This window comes from Dromaius novaehollandiae, chromosome 5 (assembly GCF_036370855.1).
Source record: "Dromaius novaehollandiae isolate bDroNov1 chromosome 5, bDroNov1.hap1, whole genome shotgun sequence".
Classification (NCBI taxonomy): domain Eukaryota; kingdom Metazoa; phylum Chordata; class Aves; order Casuariiformes; family Dromaiidae; genus Dromaius; species Dromaius novaehollandiae.
In genome coordinates, this window is record NC_088102.1 from 67,357,275 (window position 1) to 67,384,997 (window position 27,723).

Here is a 27,723-nt window from a genome sequence, read left to right on the forward strand (position 1 = left end):
AAAGGATAGAAGAGTCAATACTGATTTTTTTTACCGCCACCTCTAGTTTTCAGAGTGAACATTTGCTACACAATGGTGGAACGAGGCCAGTTTCTGTGTTACCATTTCAGGCTGCCTGCAGATTCAGATTGATGTCATTGCACAGGGCCATACTTGTATGTCTTTCTTTACAACCATGAGGAATAGAAATTTACTTTAAAAATAAATAAAGCATAGCTTCTGCAGAACCTTAGTATATGATTTGTGCTACCACAGTAATTGGGCCAAGGATTTGACCACAATACTGGAAACTATTAGCCACCTTCTGACCATCTGAAAATGCTGCTGTTAATGGCTGGTTAAAAGTAGCTCTCAACTTTGTTCTGGGACCTTCTGAAATTAGAGGTTTCTACAGCATGCCTGAAAGGTTTGAAAATTGGATGTCTTCTAGAGTGCGTCCCTGTTCTGGGAGATTTTGGAGCCAGAGAAAATCTGGAAGAACTACTGATGATGCAGCCTTTGATGGAGAAGTGGGCAAATGGCTCTTTGGGCGGGAGGAGGGGAGAAATTGTTCACTTGGGGAATGCACTGGGAGCACTGGAGTGGGGATGAGAGAGGGAGGAGTGGGGTGGGTGCGGGGAGTTACTGTTCTGTCTGAATGGAGCTAGTGTCTTGCTGTAATCAGAGGGATGACCTCCCTCAGCCTCCTGGTACTGAGAGGCACTTCGCCTTCCTGTCCCTGCTGAAGCAAGGTGCTCAACAGTAGAAACTACTTACCTGATAACTGCTGCACTGAAGGCTGGTCATGTGTGCTTAACAACTGTGCCTGAATGGTTTCTACTACCCTCTTAAAACGACGGCTTGGACCTGTGAGGAGAGAAGAGGCACAGATGGCTGTGAGAGGAGTGGGAGCTGAATCCCCCAAAACCACAGGCCAGAGGGGATTTCCTTTCAATCTTCTCCCCATTAGTGTACTGACAGCATCCCTGTGCTTCAGCTGAAGGGTACAGCTATGAGGAACTATCATTCAGTTCCCATGTTATTAGGGACTGCGGCGTGCTGGACTGAACAGGAGGAAGGATGGCTTCCTGGCTACTTTCATAAAGATGGAAAGGGCTTTTTCTTGTTATTTTTTTTAAACATTTTCCCCCAAACCTTCTCCAAGCCCACCCGAGAGTGAGGGCAATTCCTTCTAAATGATGGAGATAACAATCCCATTCATCAGTGGTTCTAATAAGGCCGGTTGGAGGCAGCGTCATCTTGCCACAATCAGGGCTGTCTCACTGAGCAGTGCTCTCACAGCCTAGAGCTACCTGCACAATACCCATGCAGCCTTAGGGCTGCTGGACTCCTCCCTTACACATGACAGCCAGCCTGAGGGCCACAGAGCATATGACAGGAAAGCAAAATCAACTCCATTTCCTAAAGACAGAGGAGATTGTTGCATTCCTGTGGCAGCAGCCTGGCTGAGGGGCTGTTGATACTGGATCGCCTGGAGGTAGGGAGTTGCTCACTGCCTTCCATGATGGGTGGGTTTTGAGGGGGAAGAAAAGAGTAGGAGAAAAGAAGGAATGGAATGGAAGCCAAGTTGGTTGAAAGGAGTGAGACATATGGGCAACTTCCAGGCTCTCCACTGATCTGGGCTGTCCACCTTAACTCCAATGTGTCATACGGCCAGCCAGGAAAAAGGGTGGTTGCAAGTTTCTTTAAGAAAGGAGAAACTAGTGGCCTCACAGTGCCCAGCTGAGACACTGAGAACTTTGACTGAAACAAGGAGGCAGGACAGGAAGCGTATTTCAAATCTGATGTACAGATCAGGAATTTTAGTACCAATCATGGCAGTGGCAACTTCACCTCTTTGGGCATCTTCTTGTTCCCCATGTCCTCCTCTTTCCAACTGTCTGAATCTTCCCCTAAGGTCAAGATAGATTTCTTCCCCTGGGTGAGCTCTCTCTGCTGGTCTCTGTACCAGCAAGGACAAAGGCAACTTGCACCCACGTTACAGTTTTGCCGCGGTTACCTGATAAGAGTGTGAAAGTGACAGAATAGATCCCGTTCTCCTTCTGCGCCTCTCCCCCTTCTGTGTATGTTATGTCCACCTGGAACTTCACTGGCTTCTGGAAGACAGCGGGACCTCCTGTGGACTTATATTCTGCACGGAAGCTTGTCTGTGAGATGACACTGTGACTGAGGCTTGGAATCTGAAAGAGGTGGGGAAAAGGAGATGGTAGGACTAAAGCGCAAAGGCAACAAAATTGCAGCATTCAATTTAGAACAATTAGTTGTGTATTTCCAGAGCAGGTAAGATTTGCTGCTTCTGGGCTTGAACGCGTGAAGTACAGTGTATTCTTGTGAAATCAGAGTGTAGGCTGCATGGCGCCACACAAGAATGCCCACTTCCTACATGACTGAACTAAACTTAAAGGTTGAATATTGATGAATACTGAATACCCAGCATGCATATAAATTCCACATGTTGCACAACCGCATACACTCAGTTTTTCTTTTCCTACTCACCTATCAGTTTCAAGAAATGCCTTTTGCTGAGTGAGAGCTGGTATTAAGGCTAGAAAAGTCAGTGGTATGTAAGACTGGATATAACAAAAACCTTTTTCACCATGAGGACAGTCAGACATTGGAACAGGTTGCCCAGAAAGGTTATGCAGCCTCCATCCTGGAGGCTTTCAAGACCTGACTGGGCAAAGCTCTGAGCAACCTGGTCTGCTTTCATAGCTGATCCTGTCTTGAGCAGGAGACATCCTAAAGTCCTTTCCAGCTTGAATTGTTTGATGATTCTGTGATATCAACGAGACACCAGTACAAAGAGCAGACATGTACACGAGTGTCTGGGATATCCACAGAGACAGCATGCCTGCGAGTTACTTACCAAAACCCCAATTCTTATCAATATATAAAAGAACTTTAAGCAGCTTTCTGGTATCCTCCAATATCTATGTCATCGGACCTGCGGGAGAATTTCATAACTGCTCAATTTTCAAGCACTTATCATTCACAGTTCCTGCCAGAATTTAACATACCCTCTCTTTCTATTTATTGATTCATAAAGGACCAGACTTTTAAAGATCCTCCAAATCCGTTGGAAATCTGTCCCCTTAACTGAGGAAAAATGAGAGATAAGTTCTCTGAAAAGCTGACATTAAGGACTTATTTATCAGGCTGCGACACTACATTTAATTTTGAAGCTGGCTTAAGAGATGAGTCGTCGGGTCTGCACAGATAACACCACAGCACACCCCAAACCACACACGCGGGGTGTGCACAGAATCACTGACACAGACAGCAGTGCATACTATCGCACAGTACAAACCCGCCAGCATAGCTGTGTGATGCATGCTACTATACTGTACTTGTTCTTTGTACGTCTGTACTCTGTATGAACAGTTAAAAGGATCATGGTTTTTTTGGAAGAAATTCATTGCAGCATCATAAGGACTAAAAAGGAATGCCATTTTTTGTGGAAAACAATATCAATTTAACAAATTACATAAAAAGTTAAGTCTCCTTCTCTTAACTCCATTGAAGAAAAATATCAATAACTATGCTTCCAATTCCCTTGAAGTGAAAAAACTCTCAAATTAGCTTTACTGTGCAGACTTTTTCTCTATTGATACTTCTAGATGGGTAAAAATAAGGACTTCATCTAGGAAAACACCAGACATTTCCCTCTGCTCACACAGCAGACAGTACTAGATTGTAAATAAACAGCATCTGCAAAAACTGATACTCTGGTCACAATAGGAAATTACTCCTCTATCTGCCATAAAGCATAGAAGAGGAGATATAAAGTAAAAAATGCAGATGTGAGACAGGTGTTTGTGTCTGATAAAAGCGGTGGAGGGCATACCCAGCAGAGGGAGACTCAATCTGATGCCCAGAAGGTGATTAGAAAGTGTGACAAAGCAGCAAGTCACTGTCTTGACACCACACTGGCAGTATGAGCTCTAACTGCACTGATATTCCAAGCACTGGCAAACCTGGAGACCCTGCCAAGAAAGATGAAACCTTTTTTCACCTTAGAGAATATTCTTTACATTTAGAAATTCAGGCAGAGTCCAGTGGAGGCCTGAATCAACATGCTGCTTAAATTAAATGTTTGAAGGAGCAGAGAGCCTGACCAGTACAATAAGGCACAAGAAGTCCTGGAGCTGACCAGTGAGCAATGCCTCCAGTTCAGAGCATGCCTTTGAACTGACTTACCGAGAGGAAAGCGTGGACAATATCTGCCTTAATGGAGCTTAGTGGTTTGTCCTTAATGACCACAAAAATCTGTTCTTCTTTCTCCAGGTTGATGAAGTTACCAAACCAGGATTTTTTGGCAAGCCTGATATGATGAAAAGAAAGAGATGGTTTAGAATATTGAGCACTACTTCTTACACACCTCCCACTAGGAAAGAATACACAAAACTGCACGAGGAAGTATTGATAACACTCCAGATGTGACACTATTACAGTAGATGGCTGACAGTGTCCAAGAACATCCTATTTACTTAGTGAAAACTGCTGAAATGACATGGGCACTGGTAACACAGGGATGTAAGTTCCTTCCTGCCCAATTCCAATCCCTTTGGTCTTCTAGGGCTTGGAAAGTTCTTCTGAAGGTGTCTTCCTGGGTTGACAGTACAATCACAATAATCTTCATATTTTAAGCACACTGTGGGTTCCACTGGACCTCCAACCTGTCAGCAAGTGAAATCTAGCCCTACGCGGAAGGCCAGGACAAAAATTGTGCATTATATTAGTTCCATTCAGGGTGTCTAAATAATGCATGAACTCTGTCCTTCCTACATAGAAATGAATTTCCAGTACTAAGAGAGAAGATATCAACACAATACAAAACACACTTCAGGCTTTCCAGTGACAGCAATCCAACCCCACATTTCCTTTCAACATCAGATGGTGGTTTCATCATAAAATGAAATTGCTTTATTTTTTCCACACGGATAGTATCAGCAAATGTTTGTTTCTGCTTATTGTTCCATCATCTCCACTTTGTTGAGATTCACTTCTAAGTTAAACAGACTAAAGGAAAAATGCAGGGAGACATGTATGTTCTTGAGGGAAACTACTGCAAACTTGAGGGAGCACCTCTGAGAGATGTGCTTTTGAGGGAAGAGAAGATGCTGTCAGCTATGAGATACAGCCACAGAACTGCCGGACCAAGCTAAGCCCAGGGAAAATTCCACCAAAATCAGCCATGTTGTAGCAGGGAGGAATTTAGCTTGTAAAAGTCGGAGATGAGAAGACCTGCCACCAAGCAAATGCAGTTTTTTTCCTCTGCAGGATATTTTCTAACCCCATGACAAGTCCAGTTTGCATTATGCCAAACAATAGGCTTTCACTTGTTTTGGGGAATGTTACCACTCAACAGAAGAAGACATCCTACGGTCCATGTTTCTGCAGAAAAGGAGAGCCATCTTCAAAAAGGATCTGCATTGGCCTTCCAGCAAAGCAACGAACAGCTGGAGAGAATTATTAGCAGATTCGCTTTCCAGGTAAAGACTCAGACTGAGGTACAATGAGGAAGGGCAGAGACTAGGAGAGAGAGCAACAAACTGGAAAACTAATTTGAAGTCTCGGCCTTTGGGATAAAGAACAAAGTTTGATCTCAGAAAAGTCCAGTAATTTGCACTCATTCCCTGTTCCGGAGTGCTCCATGAATCCCAGCACTGTCATCTCACTGCCCATTTAATCCACACAGTGGAAGCACCAGAACCAGAAGACAGCTCAATTGTGCAAATAATCATTTGTTTCCACCTACTGCAGGCAATCAAAAACAAGAGTGTAAAAAGACTCACTTGCAATTTGGTAAATCACTGCCCCCCACTCAATTAAAGTGGGCTGGAAAAACATAACTCTCTAAAATATTCATAGGCAACTGTAACTAAGCCAGTGAGCCAAAGATTAGCATAGGGAGCAGTAAAGAGAAAGGGCCTCTCTTTTAAATGGGTCGTTAAGGAGCCAGGGTTAGAGTGTGAAAGGAAATTACATACTAATTAGCTCATGTGTCTCACACACACCATAACAACTCTGCAAGCCTCTGGAGAGCCCGGGCAATAGCTCACTGCATGTAAAGGGCTTGTGCTCATTAGTAAATTCGCACCTGGCTATCCATCTAAAACGTCTGGTTGTCTTAGGCTTCCAGGGGCCCGGTGTATGTCATGCATGCTCCTTGGAAGTTGGGCTTGGAAAAGTGCAAATATTTAATTGCAGGTCTACCATCTTTAAATACTGTTTTTCATTTTTGTATTTTCATTAATGATGCTGTGGGCCCCTTGCTTATAGGTCTCTTAATAAGCGCAGGTTAAAAGGGCCCCCAAAAATGGGGACGTTTTCTCCTATTCAGCTTGCAAACTTGGCCTGGAATCTCCAGAGTCCAGCTGAGCTCTTTTCTTCCGCCAGGTTATCACCAGCAATGCCGACTCAGGAAGATTCACTGGTAGCCTGCGCTAGAATCCACCTTGTAAAACACTGGGATTCAATAAATAATTTTGCTGGTGTGGCACAAGATGGAATAGACTCCAGTGACCTCTCCTGTTTCTGGACTGAACAAAATCAGGACACAGCACGCGTGTGCTGGCTTTCCTCTCTCAAATCAGCAGCACTAGTTGTGCCCATACGCGCAGGGAACAGGCCCACTGCAGAGGGAGGTGCGGCTTCAGAGTAAAACCGCACAGCGAAGGCTTCCTTCCTCTTATGGGGTGCTACATGCTCTCATCTCAGGTTGAAACCGGTATGAATCAAGGATCCTCAGCACCCTGAATAAGGTGCTCTAGCACCTCACAGTATCAGGCTGCATGCAGTAAAAAAGGTACCTGCATTAACAATCTTCTCGCCATGGCAAGTCCCCTAAGAGAAAGGAAGGGAGGAGGTGTGTGTGGGAGGAGGGGTACATAGACTACTCTAGCAAATCCAATCAGGTGTCCAATTCATGAATAAAAATTAGTAGGAAAATGGAGGTTAGTGTTTTATCACTTTACACTGAATTTCGCACTGCTATAACGTTGTTCCATCTCATACTTTTGCAGTGTCTGTCTGCAGGGCCTTCTGGAGACCCTCACTGTCTTCCCTATGTATCGCTGAGCTCATGGACCTGTAACCTCCTGAAGTTTCCCTGCTTGGCATAAATAATAGCATTTCTACTCAAGCAAATGGAGCTTCGCTGGTTTAAAGCAGCTGGAGATATGTCTCTTTAAACGTCATCCCTAACACATTCACTAGCATTTTTCAAAAGAGAAAGAATAACATCACCCAGATGTGTCGAAGTGTATTACCTAATCATCAAGATTGTTAAATGAATGGCAGTCATTAAAAAATGCTGTAACAGAGCAAGGACGTGTATTTTTCTCACTCAGCCCACGAGGTCAATAGAGCTCTTGGTAAGGATATCTTATTTCTTACAGAAAGAAAGAAAATCCCCCCCAAACAAGATATGTGGATGTGGGCACTGAGCAACAAGACGTCTATCGTTAAAATAAAATCCAGCTCATTATTTTTTATGACTTTTATTATGTTTACTGCAGGGTGCAGCCCAATTGAACTCATTAATTTGGCAATTATACATAAAACGAAAAAAGGGCCTTAGGCTTTGACTTGCATCCAAACTGCCTCAAATGACAGGCGCTACCTCTCTGTACCAGCTTTTAAAGGGTGAGTGGGAAGTGGAGACGGCAGTAAACTCGCAGATGAACTTCCACTGACATACATGCACGAAGAGAGGAGACGAGACGAGAAAAGCGTAATTTCATTCAGATGCTTTTCTGCTTTAACAGCCTTAAAAGCATTTGAGATGAGAGCATCACATATTTCTTTGGTAAGGATCTGTTCGTTTTATGAAATTCTCTCATGCCTCTCGATTAGTAGGAGCTCCAAGGTGTTGAAAACACAATTTGTTCCCTTTTTCTCCCTGGATTTCTTCTATTTTCCTTAACTATTCCTTACCTTTTCCCTTTCGCAAAGCCTTTACCCCTCCTCCGTTATGCAGCATTAGAAATAGATTGCCCATCTTACACCAGATACACGCCATGTCTGGGGAAAATTGTTAAGGCAATACCATTATCACCAATTAGAAATCTTTGGGCCCCAAATTTTCATCTACCACTCATGAATATTTCACACAAGCGCCTTGACAACAGGCCAAATTGCCTTGGTTGGCAAGGAAAGTCTATGGGCATTGGGTGCACAAACACAAGCTGTGAAAATAAAAAGGTATAATTTGGCGTCTGTTGCATATATTAGGAAGTGCTTGGAGCAGCGCTCTCTGGCAGGGGCTTCCAAACCCGCCATGCAGTGACGCACATTTGCGCAGCGAAATGGTTTAAGTGTACACGGATTTTTAGGAGTGAGTCTGGTGAATATGAAATAGTTTCTGCATCTCCCAGTGCTGCTGCCCAGAATTAACACTGCGTTTATTATCCCAGCCAAAGATTCCTCTGAATCATCTTAGCAGAAGCTTCTGCACATTATCCCGAGGATACAAACTGTCCTATATTAAGAGGAAGACTTTTTACTGCATGGTTAGTGCCCATATTAGTCATTGATTCGCCTTGCTGCTCCTCAGGTGTGATCTGCTTGAGAATCAAATGAAAGAAGAGAGCAGGAAGATGTCTCAAAACTGTTAAGCTCAGCAAGCCGTAAGAAAATGAGGTGGTTACTTGGAGAGTGTTTTATCACCTGCTGACCCTCCTCTGTGATCATTGAGATGTAGATTTTATCCAGAGTCCTTAGCAGGAGAACCATTTCATACCTCTGTCCCATTCTGCTTATAGTCAGATAGTGATTCAGAACAGCAATGGAGTCACCCTACGACATTCAGACAAGGAGATGACATTGGTACATAGTGAAAAGAAGTAGTATATTGGCAAATTACTTACTCTGGGGATGATTCCGGGGTTAAATTGGACATCTCCTCTGGTGTAGGTACTGCACGTGCATGCACAGCCAAAGAGAGGGAAGGAGAAAAGAAACTGATGAATCAGTAGACCTTCATCTTTCTGCTTCCATACCAATGAAACAATTCTGGCACTATACACTCCTGCATTTGCCTGTTGCCTCTGCAGACTAGTGCTGACATTTGAATGTTGGTCATGTGCCTCTAGATCACTGTATCTAATGAAGTGATGCATTTCAAAACTCACGCTACCCTGCCTTAAGTCACTAGAAAATCTTGCACTGGATTCAGTGCGTTCTGGTTCAGACCCAAACACCATGCTAATTTAATTGCCTTGCAATTTCTTTACTATTATTTCATGAGCCAATTCTTACACCTTATATAATGGGCATCATCCAAAGATTGTCTGCAGCCACTGAAAATATACAGGGAATCCCTGTGGATTTTTCTAAGCATGAAATAAAAGTAGGAGTCTAGGCCATTTGCTTCAGTTTCTTCAAAGTTCAACTGGATGCAGCCCAGCCATTGCTGCAATTCTCAGGAGTTCTCTGCCCATCTCGGAGACCATGTCCCTTACCATCAGAATTCAAAACCTAGCTTTTCCATGGCAATAATATTCCTTTCCTACAGATCACATCGCTGTATCCTGTAAAACCACAGAGTGTTGGGATAGCTGCTGACAGCATCTGAGGATAACGCATCTCACTTCAAGTGCCCTTTGCCTAAATGCAAAAAGCCACCTGAATCTTGAAGCAGAAAATTTTGCGGATCTCAACACTCTGTAGACACTCTGAAAATGGAAACAGGCCAGCACATAGGAAAACCCTGATTATACTGAGGAGATTTTTTACACTGATTACCAAAGCAAGTAAAAAAAAACCATTGACCATGATCATACAAACAAGCTGCACCCCAGAATGACAATTTCAGCCTATTCCCACCACTGGCCATCTTTCTTCAGCAGAAAGCTCAGCCTGTGACTGCAGAGAAGCAGCAGTGTACAGCCACAAGGGAAGTGGCAGAACTCTAGGTTCAGGGGCAAAATCAGTGGAGAAGCTGCAGACAAAACTTTCTTGTGTTTTAACAGCCATGACGGGGATAGTAAGATGTGCACTGCTAGCGTGTGAAGAGGGTTCAAGACATGCTGCTGGGGTTGAGGGCACTACAGAGCCTGCCCACACATGCTTTGGTCTAGTGTTTGGGCTTGGCTGATGCTATCACTCTCTCATTTTCAACATCAATGTTCAGTCTTCAGTATGTGAAGTTTGCAGAGCCACAGAGAGGTATCACCTCGCTACTGAATGTCTGCCCAAATCAAAACATCCCTGTAAATCTGGACGGCGTACTCACCTTGCAATTTCCGGCGATGGAACCGAGGAGACCCCAGGAAACTATTCTTGATTGAGTTGAGCCGTGTCCTCCATGGCATTCCTCCAATGCTGGGGCTGGACGGTGGTGTTGGGTTGGGTGTGCCTGCTGGGCTCTCCTTTGGCGTATGGACAGGTGTCCCCTTGGGGGTAGGGAGGGGACTTCCCCTTGGAGAGGGGTGAGGGGTGACCTGTATGATGGGGATAGATTTGGTGCTTGGGTCAGTACTAGAAGGGAGTAACCTAACAGGAGACATAGGGTTGGTCTGCACTTTAGGAACGGCCAGCTGTGGGTTAAAGCCGGCAGCAGGCGAGCGGCCCTGAGCATTCTGCACAGGGGTGTTCTGGGAAGAGGGAGCGCTGATATTGCTGGCAGGGAGTGGGTTGGATTTAGTAGACTGGAGTGGTTTTTCAGCCAATTTGCTCTTGGATGGCAAAGTCTGCGTCTTTGGGTTGGGCTGAAGTGCTGGCTTTGGTTGGAGTACATGTCCAGGCCTGGAGGCGTTCCTACAAGCATCAGGGTCCAAGGAGACTTGGGGTCGGGGAGAGAAAGGGAGGTCGGAGGTCTGAGGGGGGATGAAGAACTTTCTGATAGGCTACAAGACAGACGCAGAGTGTCCATGCACATCAAAAACAGTGAAATACGCATAGAGCGGGCGAGCAGGGAACGGAAAGTCAGAATAAAATCCATCCGAGTCACAAAGATGCATCATGTCACAAGGAGACACCAGAGATGGAAGTGAAAGGGTAGTGGGGGGGGAGGGATTTTGCAAAGAAACAAAAACGAACAAACAAACAAAAAACAAAAAAAAGACATGCAGTTAGCTGGGAACACAGCATAATCAACAACAGCAGCAGCGGCAGCAGCAAGAACAACAGTGTCATAACAGGCTTCATCATATTAATCAACCATGTGTCAGCAAAGGAAAACAACAGAAAGTAAAGTAAAACAAAGGAAAAGTAAAAAACAAAATGGAATAAAGTAACCAAGAAAAAAGAAGAGAGAAATGCCATCTCTCTGGGATTGTTCTGATTGCCCTGCAGTGAGAGAAGCACAATGCCGTAGGGAGGTGAGGAAGGGGAAAGAAGAACCACTCAAGCCACAGACAAACTGAGATGTGCCGAGAATGGAACCACCTCTTGCAGCTCAGAGCGCCCATGTGCAAACCCAGCAGAGAGGTGAAACTCAAAACGGGTGTGTGATACATAGAGTGGCAGGCGATACACACAGGCTACTGCACACACCGCTCAGAACCTCGTCCCTCCTCTTTACCCCTGCCCCTGGCTAATGCCCACGCCGTTCCAGCTGCCCCGTGCAGAAAGGGGGAGGAAGGGAGAGCGATGCCCTGTCGGCATCTACGCTTCTCCCCTGGCCGGGAAGGTTAAACTGCTCGGCATTAGCTTGGAGGCTTCAGAGCATACAACACCAAGAGGAAAACATGAAATCAGGTTGGTGTTTCATTTGTAAACAGCTATAGAGGAAACTTCTGAGGCCTGGCAGATTTATTTATCTGGGAGGAGAAGATATTTCCCATCAGACTATGGCCCACTCGCTATATCCCTCATCCTGTTGAAGGACAGTTCGATAATCTGAATTTCGCTGTCCGTAAACTCGTAGCAATGTTTGCCCAATTCTATGGAGAGTTGGGGAGTAATTGTGCAGTAAGATACAGTTTAAAGAGACAACCAAAGTTCATAATCCATGATTGAGTTATCAAAATAGGGATTATGATTTTTTTTCCCCAGACAGGAACATTTACATGTTAGTTAGAGGCTTTTTGGGAAACCATTCATATGTAGCCAGCAAACAGCAGTACACAGACTTCGGAGGGTAGGAGACCTTTAAAGGGATATTGGCAAGCCGAAAATGACATTTAAAACAAAAAGAGTGTCCTTATAAAATATTGCTGTTAACAACTTAGCTTACAAGTACTGGCAGAATTGTAAAACAAGAAATTCAGTCTTTTTAGCTTTGTTCTACATTCAGATTCTGATTTTTATAAATTATTACCTGTTATAAATTATTTATCACCATTATTATTATACATTCTGAACACTTAAAAGCTCTAATCAAGCCCTGTCCAGACATACCATGTAAACATAACCTTGCCTCACATCTCAGGTAAGTACCCTCACTAGTGAGTTTACTTTCTGGCTTTGATGGATTAGCACAATGTTGCCATATTTATAGAATGCAGAGGTATGTTTAAAACTTAATTCCTAAGATTGTTTGCATCAAGGTTTCCTAATGACTGCAAAGAGCTGAGGGTCAGGCCACTAAAATTAAAAGACTACATGAAAACATTTGTATTATAACTAGAATTCTAGAAGTCGGCCATTTCGGTAAACCTTCATCAGCAATGGCAAAGGAAGGTGAAAAGCGGAGGAAAGTGGCTAATTTATGAAAGTCACTATCAACATCAGCCTACTAATCATTTGCAAATGATTCCAGTGGATAAAGGTTAAAGACTGTTGATTGCAAATGTTTCCTAGCAATTTTTATAACTTATGCCTATGATGGTTTAAGAATCAAATTTCAAAGAAATAAAGCCAAATTCAACTCCCAGTCAAACCATTGTGAATCTGAAGGGGGACCCTTAATTACCGCACTCATAATAATGTAACAAAGAACAAGATTAGGCTTATCTTTCATCTGGCACAATAGGGATCCACACCATCAGCAACATCTTGTGAGACTTAAAAACTCTTTGTTGCTGTTGAATTCAATTCCTCGTAGAACTCTAGCTAATCAGTGCACATAGCGAAACATATTTGCTTTTAAAAATATGTTCTCTTTCAATAATCTAGGGTGCTATTAGAAGCATAGGTAAGGTCTTTTTTAAAAAAATTATATGATTTTTACTCAACCCTTTGCCTTTAAGCCTCAAATTTGACCTGCTCAAAATGGTCATGATCTGCTGAAAATGCCATCTGGATGCTAAATCACTTTGAAGACTATTTAATCAATAGCCTATTAAGTAATAATGTTAAAATACAGCAACTGTGGAACACATCTTGTCATCCTTATTCTTTGATGTAGTCCTACTGAGATGTCAGAAATTGATCCCGAGAGATCAATTAATGAGATCAAGACTAAGTTTTGCAGCACTGGATGCTTCTTTTGTGCACAAAACTGTTTCCATGCTCTTTTTCAGTATGTTCTGCAGAGGCATACACCTCTCACACCTCTTTGCACTGGTATCCAGGAGGTCCCAGTGCAGAAACAAGGAAGGGAAGGAAACAAATCTTCACTGGTTCCTGGCATGTTAAAGACACAAGGGGCACTAGAGCCACATTTCTGCCAGTTGCAAAACAGGGTAACAACTGTAACGATTGATGGGAACCCAGACTGGAAACTGAACATATTTCAGAAAATAGTTTCATCAAGAAAGGAGTTGGAAGCTTTATTAAACTATATCTTATGCCTCAAAGTGTAACTTCATACATAAGAATTACGCATAAAGTTAATGGGAAATTATGATTTTAAGTGCTTTGAATACTGATGTTATCTTCCTACATCTAAGGGGATATCCATAGGTCCCAACACAGTGTGAAATGGCACCAAAGGCCTCAAAGGTACGTGGAAATCCTCCAAACACTCCTGCCGCAGATAATTAGGTACAACAGACTGTCATAACCCTACAGACTTGATGATGAGATCCAGACTTTTGTTAGGATTGAAATGTTGAAGTGACGAAGCTGACCTTGCCAAACACTAGAAATATTCACTCTTATCCCTAAGGAAGTTACCAGTGAGAGGAAGGCCTCTGTCTTTGCACTAAGGAACTGTAATAACTTTGTAATAGATTTATTACCTAGCACCAAGGGGTGGATCCTCCACAGCTGACTAAATACTGAATAAAGGCCTGCAGATGTATCATAGGGCTTAGAGTGCTCTTTTTCATCTTAATTAGCCTAGTTCTTACATTCCCTTTAAAGCTGTTAGCCCTCTAATTCTTAAGATTTATTTTCTCTCACTTTCCAGTCCAAACTATTCAGTGGTAAACAGAATCAAATTAATTGCAACCAGCATAGTTTGGGGCTGTACTGTGGCACAGTTAGAAGTAGCTGTGAAATAGCTCCTGAAACGTGGGCTGAAACCATGCTGTATATATACCTCAGCTAGATATGGCAGTGTTTAGTCATGGCAATGTTGTTCACTGCAGTTATAAAACTGAAGACAGGCAGGGGCTGAGTGAGGTACCACTGGCAGTGCTGGGAACATGTATGATAAATTCTCTGCTTGGATTTGTAAATAACATTTCCCTCACCGCCCATGAAAATTTACAAGCTGCCAAGGAAAAACAAAACATCGCAGCTAAGAGCCACAGCTCTGCAGCAACAGATGTCAAAAAGCATCAAGCATGTGTGAGTGAATCGGACCAACAGATCTTGAAGCGGCACCACTTACCCTTGGACTGCTGAGAGGACTGGTGGAGAGCCCAGACGAAGCTCCGCTGATTGACCGAGACCTGAATGGACACAATAAGGAGAGACGGTCCTCAGAAACCTTGGACAAGTAATAACTCTGAACACCAGCCACTGCAGGCACAGGCATGAAGTGAGGAGAAGGAGGGAGGCTGTCACTGGAAAAGCACATGACTCTTTCCTCTCACTACCACCACATTTTTCAGTTGTCCCACCCTCAAAACAAAATTCTGAGAAATGCTGTTCACTCAGGGAAGATACTATAATCCCCATTCATTAAGGGAGCTGCTACCCCCTTTTTGGTCATGAAGCACATGAAAACTACTGCTTTAGGTGTGGGCGAGCTGAACCACTGAACTTAAAAAGGACTGTCTTAAGACAACTGGGTTGGTGCTGAGAATTCGCTTCTACACAGTTCTGGTGGACACAGAACAAGAAGTGCTCTACCACAAAGCAACATGGAAAACCACCGTGCGTACAAGGCACAAAGGCAGGGGACTCTTCCATATATCAGGAAAAAAGTCAAGTCTCCACGACCCAGAAACACAATCATTTCCTATGAGATGACTTCCCACTGAAATCAAAGCTCACACTGGCTTTCCAGCTTCTCACTGATGGATTTCACACCTCTGCTCTCCAGTAAGGTTTTCACATAGAATCACTGCTTCTTTCTAGAGAGCTGTCCTGGGGATCAAGGGCTTTCCTACCCGATGCAGAATGAATCCATGTGAAAACAATGTTCCTCTTCATTACACTGGACTTCTTCCACAGGATCACCTAGATAGTCAGCCTTGGGAGAAGTGATCATCAGGAGCCGGTGTCACCCCGTAGGGATGACAGGCTTTTGTAACTACTGGTATGCTTTCCTACGAGACTAACTGCTGTTATGTTAAACAAGACAGGTCTCCTCTACTGAAAACTAGCTCTGCTCTCACTGATGACACTACTGCTATCAAGATAACAGTCCAGATGCCCTCAAACAAAGACCAGCTAACAGAATGAACTGTCCTATTTGCCAGCAAGGTCACTTATAGGGTATTCCTCTTATGCTCTCCAGGAAAGGCCCTCTACAAAAATGTCAGCTGCAGACAACAAAAACATACAAATGTGCTGTGCTAAATATGCTGAAATGGCAAACAGGCCAAATGCACAAACATTTCAGCAGGAAAACCTTCCGGGAGCAGGGCTATCCATTAGAAAAAATCCCTCTGTGTGACTCTAAATGAGCAAGTCCCAGAGGCAGGTGCTTTCTATCCTTTTTAAATAGGAAAGTTTTCTTGAAGACTTAAAAATCTTTTAGGAGAGGATCTGGCTAAAAACCTATTTGGTCAACAACCACTAAGCAACATGCCAATTTAGCAAACCTATCAGTGTTTCACCTATACTTAAGAGCAGTGAAAATAATTACTTGCCTTCAAGTATCAAACATGAAAAAGTGCAATCTTGTAGATGCTTGTAAAATAGACTGCATGTGTGTATGTGTATGCATGTGTCTGTGTTTGTGTGTATACATATTTTAACTCTTAACTCTCCTAAGTCAGACAATTAATGCCAGCCTATACATGAGAATGTAACACAAATTTAGAAAATAAACTGTCTCAGCTTACTGATCTTTTTAATCTATTATAGAAGAATAAAGTCATAAAATCAGTTTCTATAATGGTCTCCCAGACATATATTCCTAAATAAATTTGAGTACTAGCATTATTAAAAAATCATGTGAACTGCAGAAGAGAAAATATTTCCAAGGAAAGAGTAAGTTAAAACCAAACACAATGGCAGGTGCTGTTCTCTCTATTTGTATCCTATGCAGAAACTCCTCACTGATGTTTTTCCTTGTATCTCATTGCAGTCTGTCCATCACAGCATAATAGGTGAAACCCAGAAGCCCAGTCTTGGCATTCTTTTTCACCGGATTAAATCTAAATTTGCATCATCAAAATCTGGGGCACTTATCTTGTGCAGAAACCCATCACTGATGTTTTTCCTTGCACCCCACTGCAGTCTGTTCATCATAGTACAGCAGATGAAACCCAGAAGACCAGTTTTGACAGTCTTTTTCCTAGATTTGCACCATCAAAATCTGGGGCACTCATCAAGGTTTATGCAAAGTAATGGAAAGGGGAGCATTGCCTGCTCCACTTTTTATAGGCTATTTTTATGCATCTCTCCTATAATGGAACTGGTTGAGTGCAACACAGACGTGTCATTCACATGGGAAGTTAGTTTAGTTAAAATCTGCCTTGTATGAGTCATCAGGAAAAGCTTCTCCCAAACTGTAACAAGAGGAGCCTACCAGTTACCTTGTATAGGATATGAGAGGTATTTAGGTGCCCAGAGATGGAGCCAAACACCTCCTCAGGAGTTTCACTCCATCTAGGAGCTGTTCCCATGATCACTTAATAATGGTGGGAAGGTCCTGTCTGACACTCACCTGGATTTCAGGATACTGGATTAAAAGTTCCAGTCTGCTACTTCCTCTCTCCAATCAGGTGTTTCCAACAGTCCTCATTTCTGCCCTCCCAACCCCATTATCTCCTATTTTTTTTTTACAGAAATGGTCACACACAAGTAGGGCAAAACATAACAGGCCCCACCTCCCAAATCCCAGTTCCTTATTGGAAGCAATATTTGCAAAATAGTTGTTGTGTACTGTGCTTTCATCCAGCCTAGGAGCCTGAGTCAGGGGACAGAACAGAGAGTTAGTGTGAATTCCTCCTGGAAATGCATTCAGTATCCACGTGATAGCTATCGAACAAGCTTTATTTTTGCTGCTGATTTACATGCAAAATAGGTAGAAAGTAAACTAGGCCTTATAGCATATCTTAGTTTGTCCACACTGGAAATTGTATATAGGAGCAGTGGAAAAAGTTTACAGGATTCTGGGTTAATTTTAAGTGGTGAGGTGAAAAGAGCGCTGTACATTTTTGGAACTTTTTCCCTTTGCAAGAGAGTGTTGGTATGGAATATGACACCCACACTGAGGAGCTCTTCCTTGCAGCTTCTTCAATTAATAAATCCCCCACAGTTTACCTTTACAAATGCAATTCAGTTCCCAAGCTGGCTAGAGAAACTCAGTACAGTGGCAGGTTCTTTATTCCACTACAAAAATGCTAATCAAGCAAGAATGAGAGATCTGTCCCTCCCATCAAGATCATTTTAGTTGGCAAATGCTGGAATTCAGTTGTTTTTTTTTTTTTTTAAACCACATGCACTGCTCCTTTATCTCAGTCAGGTGGACAGAACTTGGACAGGGCCAAAAGAAAGTCATGAACATGTTGCATAATGCTGAAATGTTGCGATGAAAGAACAGAGAGAATTCAATTTTTTGTACCTCTCTCTCTCTAGAAAATGAAGTACAAGACCCTACAGGCAGTACATTAGTATGGCAGACCCTGGGTGACCTTATCATGTGTGGAAAAAGGAGAAAAGCCTGAAAACATCTTCTACCTGTGGCTATGAACTAAGAGTTTCTACAGGCATTAAAGGTCATTGGAAGTATTAAATCTATAATTCTTCAAATAACCTAGTACTACGTGCAACAAACTAGGAAAATATGAATACTGTGTGTGTGACTCATTTTCCTCTGTGTTTTCCATTGCAGTATGCTTGAGCATAAACTCAATGGAAGTCATCAAAGATTTGTTAAAAAAAACAAGCAGAAAACCTAATGCAGCTGCTCAGATAAAGAGCATCCTCTCAGACACAACTGCCAGATTTAGAGACTCAAGGAGAGACTCCTGAGTCCCATCCAAAGTGACATAGCTGCTTTGCCAAGCCTGAAGGGAGGATTATTTTTTAAAAAGTCAGTCTCACAGGGCGCTAGACCCAAGTCCCAGGAGGGGAAAGCTGCGGAGGGCACCCTGAGCATAAGGCAGGCATTGCTACTGCTGTTCCTTCATTGCTATTCCTCCCATCTCAAAGACTCAAAATAACCATGAAACATCTAAGCTATGCACAGCAAGACCGAGGACTGGAAAGAAATGTGCATGTGTGGGCTATAGCCTGTGTATGTGATCCTTTTACACTTTAGCCAATGTACTGGATACTTAAGTTAATGGGTCCTTTGTTTTAAAGTCATTTTTCACTCATTTTAGTGAGCTGCTGTCAAAGGGGAATCCATGGAAGGCCGAATTTGTGTTAGACCAGCTGATTTGTTACTGGTGAAACTGAGGAGCTGGACCCAGTTTCCAGCTGGTCCAAGAGAACTGCAGAACTCCTCACCAGCTCTAAGAGTCAAAGGGCTGAAGCCTGACACTGCTGAGGTGCAGGCAGAGACACCCAGGACGGAAGGAGGGAGCAGCTGACCTGGTAGCCATAGTACACATATAGTATGTGCATAGAGCACCTCTATATAGTCCTTCACTCCGGTTAATTTTCAAGTGTTTAAAACAGTGCACATGCTAGTATAGGCCAGTGGGGTACAAAGGCATCATCACTAGCATTGAACGTTTGGATCGGATTTGGCATTTGTTTCCTCTTTGAATAACAACCTCATAGAAATCTGCCCTACAGTCAAAGGGGAGTTTGGTGCCTTGTTGCAGTCCTAGTAGAGCTTGCTTTCATAGCAGATTTTACTGGGATGCTGGATACAGCCTTTTAGCTGGTCAAGCTGGAGCCATGCTTCCAAGAACGGGGGCCTGCAGCATGCATGCAGCGTGCAGTAATGCATCAGACTTGCGTCCCTGGGTGAAATGCCTAGACATTTTGAAGTGGTTTGATGCTTTGGATAGTTTTGAAAGTCACAGCCAAAATATCAACCCAACTTACTGTTTGCTTAAGGCACAAACTGGGTGGAATTTGACACTCCTCTTTGCTTACTCATTCAAATAAAAATCAAGAGCTCTAAACTGTAGTACAGGGTTTGAGACCCCAGAAAACTACCTGAATTCATTTGCAATGGCAAGCACTCAGGCATCGTATATGACAAAAATATGTCATCTCTTTTGCTCTTGGGTGTCCAAAAGATACAAACTGGGCTTCCTTGCTCCCTAAACTTGAGCTAGGCAATATGAATAAATACCTTTGATGCTACACTGTCTTACAGTGCCAGTCAGGCAAATCATCCTAACTGTAACACCTCCTACTGGGAACGCTTACACTTAAGCCAGCAGGTTTACCTACCCATGCTAATAAACCTTTGGAGGATAAAGCCTTTACAAAGAGTACAGAAAAGGACCGCAGGTGTGTTAACACCTCTTCCACCTTTTAGCACACCCAGAAGGTGATGTTAAAACAGCACCATCTTCTTTAATTAGCCAGTTCAAACTGAAGTTCCATTTATAAATGTTGTATAAAGAATTAATAAACAATACATGATATAAGCATGTTATAAACATGAGAAGTACGTGTTTTTGGTGATAATTAGCTTTCTCAGGAAGTGCCCCTCACAAACTTTTACTAGAGTCTGTAGTGATCTACTACAATGTTTTTATTAAATAATTTATTAATAATATATTGTCCTTTGGTTAAGTACTTACAAATGGAACCTTAATTCGAAGTGTGGTTGCATTTCTAGTTGTACCTATATCCTCTTTATTGAAAATAAAGTGCTCTGAAGACATATCTATCTCTAGGGCCATCTGTTCACCTCTTCAGAAAACATATACTAAAAAAAGAAATACCCTGCATTTTCTTAACTAATGCATATGGGATTCAGCTTTATCTTAAAAAAAAAAAGGAGGAAAAAAGATAAATCAGGATCAAAATTAACCGGTGGGTACCAAAAGATACAAAAAGTGCTACATGGAGAAGGGGCTTCATTCTCAGAAGGTGTCCTGGTATCTGCACAGTGTCCGAGAGTAGTTCTGTGTGCCCACAGACATCGACACATACAGACAAACAAGAGAACCAAAAAGAATCCAAAAGTAAATATATGGAGTGTGACTCCAACATAAAAGCATACAAACACGCACAAAAGCATCCAAAATGCTTCTTCCCACATCTCTCTCTCTCTCTCTCTCTCTCTCTCTCTCTCCCTCCCTGCTGTAAAGCCTCATTCACTGAAGTGTATCAGCCTGTATCGTATTTGTAAAGTGCAAATTAAAAGTTTCTCTACAAGATATAACAGGTCCCACAACAGGAATAATCCAAAACTAGAGCTTACCCCAATGGATCAGCACTCGCCATCCTCGGGAAGGGAAAATGAAGAGAGAAGGAGAGAAAGAGAGAGAGAGAGAGAGAGAGAGAGAGAAAGAGGGATGTGGAGGCAGGTGGAGAGAAGAGTAGGAAAAGCAGAGTGAAATACTGTTCGGAGAACTGAATGGTCATAATTATTGCCACAGGCGCCTACCTCTTCAGAGACCAGGAACACTAGGGGGACAGTTTCATCTACTAGACAATAACTTTTGTCCTGCTCACAATGTTGCAGACACATCCAACTTGGGAACTGGGGGACGTGGAGAGGGACATACTAAGCTGTAAAAATATTCCCAGACAAACCCCAATTAAAGTAGTCAGCAGAGCAACAGGGTTTGTACTTCATGATGTATTTCTTTTCTGCCTCTTATGTGAGGCACAGTTATATCAAACTGTTGTAAAGGAAATTGTTCTATTTGTCCCCATTTTGCTCAGTGTAGTGTCCCTCTGTCCCCCAAGCTGGCCTGGTAAGAAGTACTTTTTTGCCATGAATGAACTGTGAAACATATTGGTTATTAAAGCATGCATTTCTGAGCCAGCTTGGGAGCCCAGGGTACAAGATTGTAGATCAAGCTGTGAATCTGCTTTGATACTGGCTTATTAGTCATGATGGTCTTATACTCAGGAATTCAGATCAGCTAGAACATATCGGCTCAGCAACCCGGCACTTAACGCTGTGGATGCCATCTTGTGCTCCAGGATCTCATTTTTCATTTAAAATAAATTCAGTCTCTGGGTCTTAAAGGTTGCAAAGAAAATCTTTCAAATGTGAATGGAGACTAAACCAATGCTGTGCTGAAAAGAGTCTGAAACAGCAGCTCTAAAAGCAGAATGAATCTCTGGCATGTTGCCTTTGATGCCTAGGGACAATTAAAAACTTCAGTATTCTTAATTTTTCACTATTAACCAAAGCACTCAAAATAGAAAAGAACAGTTGGGTTATTAAGTTACTTGGGGAAAGTTCCTACTGCAGAAAAGCAAACTCAGGAAAGCGCCACTATTTTTTCACCTTAACAACGATGAGATTAGAAATAAAAAACCCTGGTGTGACATTAAGCCAAATTATTTTCAATTAGAATGCAGCTTTTTTTTTCTGTCTCTCTCTCTCTCATTCTCTCCAGTTTCAGTAACAGGCTCCCAAGCTGCCAGAGTTACCTCTGGCTGGGTGAGGAAAATCCATTCTCCACAAGACGGTCACCAACAGAAATGCCAAATTTAATATATGCCCAGCAGATTTCACAGTTTACTTCTTAATGCAACTAGCCATGCTTCTGGTTACATGAACATTGCAAACGCTGTGCTGGGCAACGCAAGGCAGTTTTGAGAAAAGTCAAAATTAAAACATAGTTAGAATAGAAAGAAAAAGCTGTTGTGCTACACATGGACAGAGAAGTGGAAAGAAGCATTATAGTATGTGTTTGAGTGACCCCCATTTATATTTCAGTCTGGAGTGCAAATTTGGATAAGTTCTAATTCATATATACACAAATACATATATATATATATATACATATCTCCACATATATATATACGGGCAAATGCTATTGTCAATTGTACCAGTACAAATCTACCTCCAGTGATGTAACTGAGAAGAGCAAATTGACACCCATTGTATATTGGAATATATGTGTATATTTATGCACAAAATACACCCATATTCACACATGCAGAATATTAAGATGCAAATAGAACAGGGTGTAAGAAGGTTGATTCATTTTTCTTTCGAGTCATTTTCCCAACAGGGAAGGCATTGAAAGGTTAACAAAGGGAATGGAAAGCAAATTGACAATAGGGGAAAAGGAAAAGGGAAGTGAGGTTTAAAGAAAATGAACAATCCCAGGACACAATAGACCCAGAAGCGCAGACATGTGCATTCCCTACAATACTGAAGCAAGTGAACTACGGAGCTGCAGCAACCCAGATACAGAAGAAGAAAAGCACTGAAAGGGGGTGAAAGAGAAAGTCAGAAAGAAAGAAAGAAAAAGAAAAAGAAAGGGACAGTGGCCTCAGCTACTAAGACAACCATGTGCATCTAGAGGGAAGGGACCCTTAAAGATGCAGTATTCCTTTAAAAAAGACATCATCAAGTTGGATAATTAAACACTGGCCAAAAATTTAATGGCCACCATGATTAGCTGGCCCCATTTTGCTGGGGTTCTCTTCACTGCCCTTCCTTTCCTTTCATCTGGCCGTGAGCAGACCTAGAATCCAGTCCCTCTCATTTTCCCGCCACTGAGGTCCTCCAACCTAACTCTTAGAAGTGGGAGGGAGGTGAGATAACAGGGAGTGTGACCCTCCAGAAAGGAGCCTGGCCCTTCAGTGATGGGACCTTGGATGATCCTTGTGCAGGCCCCTTGGCCTTCTACTCCTGTGCTCTGAAAAATATCACCGCTGAGAGGGAACATGGACACCCATGTGTACTTGAGGAATTTCCCCCGTGGTTACTGAAGGGTCATTTTCTCTGCTCCTAATGCAGCTCAAGCAGGTGCTAGAGAAGTACGGAGGGAAAATGAACGGTGCTGGGAACATCTGCTGAAAGACCCTTCTCATGTTGCAGATGAAATGCAAAAGCACCTCTCTTACTGAAACTGACTTTTAATTACTGTGGAAGAGCTAATCTTTGGAGAAGGCTCAGACTAACTTTTAATGCAAGAAGTGCCAAGCATTCAAGAGCAGAACTTATCTATTGGGGGAATTAGGGAAAGCAACATGCAACTTCCATGTCTACGGTAATAGTTCAGGAAAGCTCAGCCACTAAGGACTGTATAATCTGGCAGTAAATCATTACTTCTTCATGGCTGTGAGACTTTCAGAGGTTTCTAACAGTTTGAGTGCAATGCTCACTTCTAGCTTGGCCTCATAAAGAGCGTGCCGTACACACCATGTCAGGAACTCTCTCTGCTCCTGCACACACACTGGATCTGTTCTTCATTGTGGCAGGTTAAGACTTTAAACAGCAGTAACAAAGGATTGTCTCAGCCTGCAAAAGGCCAAAAGAGGGGCTGTTACTCTCACGTCCTGGAAGTCTCCCAAAGCTTGAAGGCCACGTTTATCTTAAAGTAGAAATGCTTCTATTAAAAGGGGAAACGGAAAGAAAAAGGGGTTGCTGAGTTCTTAGGGAGCTTTAAGGAACCTACTGCTTCCCCCATTCTGACTCACACGGAACAGTATCCTAGTTGCTCTCCCAAAGAATCTAAACTTTTTTTATTCATGGACCCACAAAAGTCCACTTAAATTCCCTAAACTTGATGCTGTGCATGCTGTCCGCTGTGCCTCTGTCCACAGTTAGGAGTTACTCTTTTGGTTATTTTTCCCCATCCGTCATTTGAGCTGCTTGATTGGAAACACCCTCCAACCACTTTATAATTCAGTAATTCTTTTCTCTTGTGTTCTCTGGTGCAGCCAGGATAGTCTCAAAGAGTTTCTCTCTTACCTACAGGCACTTAGTGTTTTGCTCTGTCACACAGGATTTCCAAAGTTTCCTTCCATTGCTGTCACTGACTCAATTGTTCTACTGTTTCTCGTGGTGGGATGGAGCACTCTGAACTTTCCTAGTATTTTATATTCCGATCCTTCCCGAAGCAGTCCTAGCAAATACATCTTTTATCCTGGGCATCCTTACTCATGGCAGAACTGAACGGAAGTAGCAGTAGTATGAAATTTTAGGGGGGGGGAAACACTGGTACAGTCACAGGCTGCACTGAGATTAGCCTCAAATGAATGGTACTATCCAAAAATACATGTAGCGTGGGGGTGCAAATATCCCACCCTCTGGTTCTTTCTATGTCCCCACACGGAGAAGGTAAGTACTGCATCTTTAAGGTCTCAGCAGTGAGGTAGAGGAGAGGAACATATTGTCAGTGTTTATACCTTTCTTCTTTGTTGAATTTGGGATTGGCTTCAGAGATATCCAGGCTTTTACTGAACATTGTTTTACTATGGCAGGAACAAAGCGAGAAAACAGAGTTACTAGTGTGGACATATATAAAAGAGAGTCACCTGAAGCAATGCTGGACACCCAGCCCCCCAACCCATCCTCCCCTTTTTAAGAAAAGCTCTGAAACACCTTTCTTTTATTTTCTATCTATGGTTCAAGCCTACACAGTGCTGAACTTCATTATCTCCCCCTGGCTTCTGAGGTCTGAGATGCCTGCGACTTCCCCATATATACCTGCAAACCCTGCTCCCCTTTATCCAATGGAAAACCCAGGGGATCTACTCTGTCACATTGTCCAGGGGATACAGAACACGCCTGAAGGTAAAAATTGCAAAGTGCTCATTACTCAGACTTTTCCAGATGGTATTAATACTAAGAACAAACTGGGAAAGGGTTCAAAACAGACCGCAGAGCCTTCTGGAGTAAAGGTGACCCATTTGTTTTCTAATTTGTAGGATCCATTACCACTTACTCCCAAACTCCCTTCCCTATACTCAGTGTATACAGAAATGTCCTTCTTTCCAAACTTAGGAATGGAAACCTGAAGCTCAGAAGCAAAACTCCCTGTGCCTTTTTAACGGGGCAGTTCTCTGTCCTTGCTGTCCTATGTTTCACTGTTTCAGAGAATGTTGCTTCCTAATATTGGCTGATCTTTCATGCAAACTATCCACTTCAACAACCAGAAGAAAATGAATACATAATGGAGACCATTTTAGAATACTTTTTGGACTCCCCCAACAGAGCTGCTGAAAAATTTTGTGTCTGTAGCCCTGAGGGCTACAAGCTCTCATGGAATTCTTCCTATTTTGTGTGATATTGGCACAAGGCACAAATTAGCTGGTGTTAAACTGCACTCAGAACCTCTCTTTTGACATTTCAGTGAAATACCAGATAGTCTGAGAGGTGTGGATACCACAAAGGCAGAAGTAATTAAGATGTAGTTATGAAACTGGTTAGTTGACAATTAGCAGGGAGAACAAGAATTAGCCAAAAATAGTCACCAGTTGTAGGGTGGCTGGTGTTTGAGCATACTAAGTTTGTCATGCACATTCAAAGACCCAATTGAGCACTGCAGAGGTCAGCACAAGCATTTCAAGGCATTTGTAAGCTCAACACGCAGCCTTTCTGCTGAATTCTCCTCCTCCACCAGTATCTAGAACTAAGGCACTGAAGGACTATGTTTTTTACCTAGTACTTTCTCAGTCTGTATGGCTCAAGGCTGCCAAGTTTCAAAACTCTGTGCAAAGATGAACCCTTACACAAGCCAAGACCAGACCCTTGTAGGGTCCCCACATGGTTACCAAAAGCACAGTTCATCACACAGACACATAAAACCAGAGGTAATGACATAAATCCCATCTGTGTAAGCAAGCATCTGTTTACTACTGGGAAAGGGCACAATACAACTAACCCACAAGACACACCAGTGTGTTCTGCCCACTGGTTAGATGACTATCTCTGCTAGCTTAAGAAAGAAGCAATGGCTGTGTGTCTCGTGATGTTTACACAATCATTTGTGTCTAAATAGGAAGCCTGTTTCCATGGTCCAGCTCCCTGTCTTCCTAGAACTGTAGAATCCCCCTGGGATAAATGCATTGAACGGTCATCTATCCAGACCAAAAATGTCATTCTCAAAACAAAAAAAAGCATCCATCTCTGGGATCTAAGACCCAGTGCTGAAAAATCCACTCTCAGTGGGTCATTTCTTGCAAAATAATACGTAACTAGTCATTAAAAATCCCTCACTCTTGGTGGAAGGCACTTATCATTTTGTTACTGACTGTTCTGACAGATGGTGCCGCATCAGCAATGCATCGTCCCCAGACAATCCCCATGCAGTGGTGTTTGGTAATGAACCCCGTTCACGTTATAAACGATTGTGCTGCCAGCAACACAAAATGTGCCATTGTCATCTGTGGATGTGGAATGGTATGAATAATGGAAGCTCAGACAAGGAATAAAATAACATCTTCCCTTTAACCCTTCCAAAGCAAGCACTACCAAGCTCATCGTCATCAATCATGGCATTTTTACATGCCTTTCTCCACCCTTAATCACACCTTTATGTCCTGCCCTCCAAGAGTTGTGTGGCATGCATTTCCCACACCTCTTTTGTGTCTGTCAGGTTTCTCTTCTTCCTTTAACCCAAAGCCCTTCCTTACTGATATGCAGCCTGGGTATGTCTCTCCTCTACCTCTGAACTCACCTCAGACCTTTTGACTTCAAATGTTTTCTCATCTGCATAACAGAGTGAGACATTTAAAAGCAAAAGAAATGCTCTGGATAACGAGACACAGCTTTGCATCTTCTTCAGCCTTTTGTATCCAAAGTCAAAGCTGAAAGTTGGAAGGGAAGGTTTCAGCTCTTGGAAAACTTTCCGATCGATCTAGTAAGTTCTAGGCTGGCTGAACAAGACTGAATCATCACCTCAGCTTGTTCATCTCACTGCTTCCTATTTGTTCCACCCCGCTGGACACTCCCTGCAAACAGCTGCAGAGTACTGCAACTCACAGGCAGCTTGGGGCGGCAATGATTCAGCTCTGGCTGGCTCATCTCAGACAACTTCATGCCCCATACGTCTCCCAGGTACCAGATTAAACGTTGCAACTGGAATAAGGAGTGGGCAACTGTTCCTCAGTGTTGTGCACTCATCACTTCAGGGGCCTCTGAGGAACAGTAAGTATACACCCTGACCTTAATAACTCCTTAACCTAGACCTCATTAAACATCAAAGAAAAACACATATACAGGACAGGTTTCCAATCCACACTACAATGAGAATTTTTTCTGGCGCTGTATCTCAAGGATAACCAGCCACAAATCTCTGGAATAAGTCCTAGCAGCTCCTGGAAATCACCACTTTTTCCTCACTATCGACAGAACTGCCACAGTTGCCCAGCAAAATTTTTCAACAGTGCTAGGGGCCTCTCGACATGAAATTATATCATGTTCTTCATCCAGCTGTC

At 42.8% G+C, this 27,723-nt stretch overlaps 1 protein-coding gene across 1 annotated transcript in view; it reads right to left on the reverse strand.

Moving 5' to 3' along the window:
* The window catches only part of BRSK2 (BR serine/threonine kinase 2), a 313,443-nt gene that overhangs the window by 23,369 nt on the left and 262,351 nt on the right, over nucleotides 1-27,723 (reverse strand). Inside the window, 8 exon segments of the mRNA XM_064513155.1 lie at nucleotides 757-846; nucleotides 2,000-2,180; nucleotides 4,198-4,321; nucleotides 8,871-8,919; nucleotides 10,238-10,850; nucleotides 14,666-14,726; nucleotides 20,789-20,812; nucleotides 24,691-24,756. Coding sequence (XP_064369225.1) covers nucleotides 757-846; nucleotides 2,000-2,180; nucleotides 4,198-4,321; nucleotides 8,871-8,919; nucleotides 10,238-10,850; nucleotides 14,666-14,726; nucleotides 20,789-20,812; nucleotides 24,691-24,756 — 1,208 coding nt within the window.